The sequence below is a fragment of the Micrasema longulum genome, unplaced genomic scaffold (genome assembly GCF_059751315.1).
Source record: "Micrasema longulum isolate JH-2025_06_02 unplaced genomic scaffold, ASM5975131v1 h1tg003289l, whole genome shotgun sequence".
NCBI lineage: Eukaryota > Metazoa > Arthropoda > Insecta > Trichoptera > Brachycentridae > Micrasema > Micrasema longulum.
This window is the reverse complement of record NW_028280369.1, coordinates 27,628-30,592: the sequence shown is the minus strand read 5'-3', so window position 1 is coordinate 30,592 and position 2,965 is coordinate 27,628. Positions and strand designations below refer to the sequence as shown.

The 2,965-nt window shown below is 35.5% G+C and overlaps 1 protein-coding gene across 1 annotated transcript; it reads left to right on the top strand.

The window, feature by feature from the left end:
• The first annotated feature begins 1,331 nt into the window (after positions 1–1,331).
• LOC148270891 (mannosyl-oligosaccharide alpha-1,2-mannosidase IA-like) lies at positions 1,332–2,485 on the top strand. The gene has a single exon (XM_088242085.1). It carries the CDS (start codon positions 1,486–1,488, stop codon positions 2,197–2,199), a length of 714 nt encoding a protein of 237 aa, XP_088098211.1. The 5' UTR covers positions 1,332–1,485; the 3' UTR covers positions 2,200–2,485.
• Positions 2,486–2,965: the final 480 nt, after the last annotated feature.

The following is a 2,965-nucleotide window of genomic DNA, read 5'->3' as shown; positions in this document are numbered from 1 at the left end:
CGGAGATTTTTTTTTTGTAAAAAAGAAATATTTGCGTTCCTATGATTTACCCAAATATTTCATTTTGAGGGCCATTTTCAATGAGTTGTAAATAAATCACTATTAGAAAATGGAATCGAGTTGGGGTAGAGTAGGATTCGAACCACGGACCTTTGGTCCGTGAGTCCAAGACACTAGCCATGGGACCACAACCCGATGCTTGGAGGATCTTTGTGGACACCATATGCTCCAACTAGGGAGTGGACATAGAATAATAAATGAAATGAATAAATAAATAGTATCTGGAAATAAAAAAGGAGGTATTTACATAGTTATTTTCCATGTAAAATATTTAAGAGAAAATAAGTTCAGAAATACTATTTTTTTTGGTTTTTTAGATTACAATAATTGGAAGATGCACAAGCTATTCCATTGAATTAGGTTTAGATTAATAATAATAATATATATGTGTACTATTACTGAACCTGGCACAATCCATCTTTCTTATTTTGACCAAAAAACAGATACAATAATAATTACTCCAGTAAAATGGCTAAATAGGGCAGAGCCAAAAACGTGTTTTATATTCATAAAACAATTTACTTATTTATTCATACAAGTAAACTTACATATTATAAAAAATATTAACTTATCCGAAACTCTGAAGCCAAGAGCCCCGTGTTGAGTTGGGACACAACAAAATGGAAAATGAAAACATGCATATTACTAAAGAATACGAGGTTCACAAAAAGGCCATTTAATGAAGTAACCTTTCTTGATTCCAATCTGTACTTACTCGGTTTCAAACTAACTGTCATTAATTTACTTTTTGTATAGAGCCAACATGGAATAAAACTTTCAAGTTCAAGACACTCCATTCCTGAGTTATGAGAGTAAATAACATTCATCTAGTCTAAAAACAGTCCCAATAATTTATTGTGAAGATGTGGTGGTGGACCTGGGATCAGCATATGCTTTATATTTATTTATTTATAAATAATATGCTTGTGGTGATGGTGATGTCCACATGTTCCACTTGGGAGCGTATGTAAGAAAAAGAAAAAATAAAAAGATAACCAACCTTTCCTAAATTTAAAATCAAAAACTTTTTGCTACAATCTTTTTGTAAATATTATGATTCCTAAGGACACGGGTACAATGTACAGATAAATTAAAATTAAGTTAGATGAAATATATAATAGGTAACGAAAATAAGTATCTTCTAAAAATAAGGAAGTTTTGTTGACAAATTTAATAATAAGGAAAAACTTTTTTTAATCATTTGCATGGAGCGCAGTAGACTAGTGTCATCTATCATTTTATTAAAAAGTATTGTGAATAGTCGTTGTACCGGTTTGTATAACTATTCACTAGATGTCGCAAAATCGCATTTCCATAGGTTTTGCTGAGCATTTACGGCTATGTTCAGTGTTTTTCGTTAATGGCGACGGTCAGTGACGGATTGTTTGGGTTAACGTCAACACCACGGCAGAATAATACGTAAACATGTCATCCACCGGGATTTTACCGACGTATCAGCGTTTCGTAAATGGTGTTCCCGTTCCCACATTCTCCAGACGGTCATTCAGACCTCGCGAAAAATATTTGATTCTGTTGGTGTTTTTGACATTTGGTGTTGTGTGTTTCGGCGCTTTCTTTTTCTTGCCCGAGTTTAGAAGTTCGGGCAGTACTGTTAACAATAGTGTTTACAAAGTGTATCAGCATATGCAGAAGGCAGGACCCGAACTTCTGATTCCGGCGCCTCCTCACCTCGATGACGCGGATGTTCTGCCCAATTTGATACGTCACGACGACCACAAACTGCTCGACCCGCATTTCCTGGAAGACAGGGACCGCCTGCAAGCCAAGATAGAGGAGGACCAAGCTCTCAAGGTGCTGGAGAGACCGAACATCGACTTTCCCCTGAAAACGTCGTCATCTCTAGCGCCAAGAGACGGAAATGGGCTCTTGGACCTGCCTATCGTGGATAACGTGGATAACGCGATCGGCGAACAAATAGACGATGACATCCTGGAGAGCTTCCCAGTGGTGACGGTTCCCCCGGCTCCCAGTAAGCGCTACCCCGACGTGAACAGAGGCGAAGACAAGGACCCCGTGGCGAGAGAACGGAGGAACAAAGTCAAAGAGGTAAGTCGCTTCGGCTTCAAATTAATTGACAACAATTTTGGAAGGCAACGTCCTCCCGTGCAACTTTTATAACTCGTCTAATTCAATTATTGTCGCATAAAGAATGCCGAACAAAAAGTGCGCCCACCTTTTAAAATACATCTGATACCATCCTACATACCGGATATTCTGGTTCTTTACCGGCCGCCTATCGCCGTTTTAAATGCTTTCATTTTATTATAAACGGCGAACATCATGCTCCGGTACCCCTCGGAAATTGATATTAATATTATATATTATACTTGGGTAAATTAAAATATTCGGTTATCATTCTTAAACTACTCGAAGAATTATTGCGCATGAACCTGAAAAAATAAAATTCATTATCTCTAAAAAATAATATTTTCTTATTTCAAATTGCAATGAACTTCCACGGAGAATTTCGACTAACAAACTTGAATTTTTCGATAACTGTTTAATTGATTAATCTCATACTTATGAATTTATCAGTTGTTATCGATGATATTTTTTGTCAAGTGTATATTTTGACTGCATGTTATTATCTTCGTTTTAATTCTCCGTCAGTTGGTAGGTAGAAGCGAAATAATCTAGATAAAAAAAAAACAATGTTCATTTAAGACGTTCCCTACTCCGATTAATGACTACATTTTTGCATAAATATAATAAAATAATAGTTAAATATTTCTATTAAAAAAGTTGAATAATATTTTTTACGTAACTATACAAAAGTATACGTTCTATAGGTAATGAATGATCATGGAAGAAAATTACTCTAACGGCAGCTCATCTTTATTTAAAGTTGTCATTAATAACTTAAGTCAAATATCTACCTTAATCT

What these genes read in the sequence shown, in the direction of transcription:
- LOC148270891 (XM_088242085.1), top strand. Translation starts at nt 1,486, where the DNA reads ATGTCATCCACCGGGATTTTACCGACGTATCAGCGTTTCGTAAATGGT.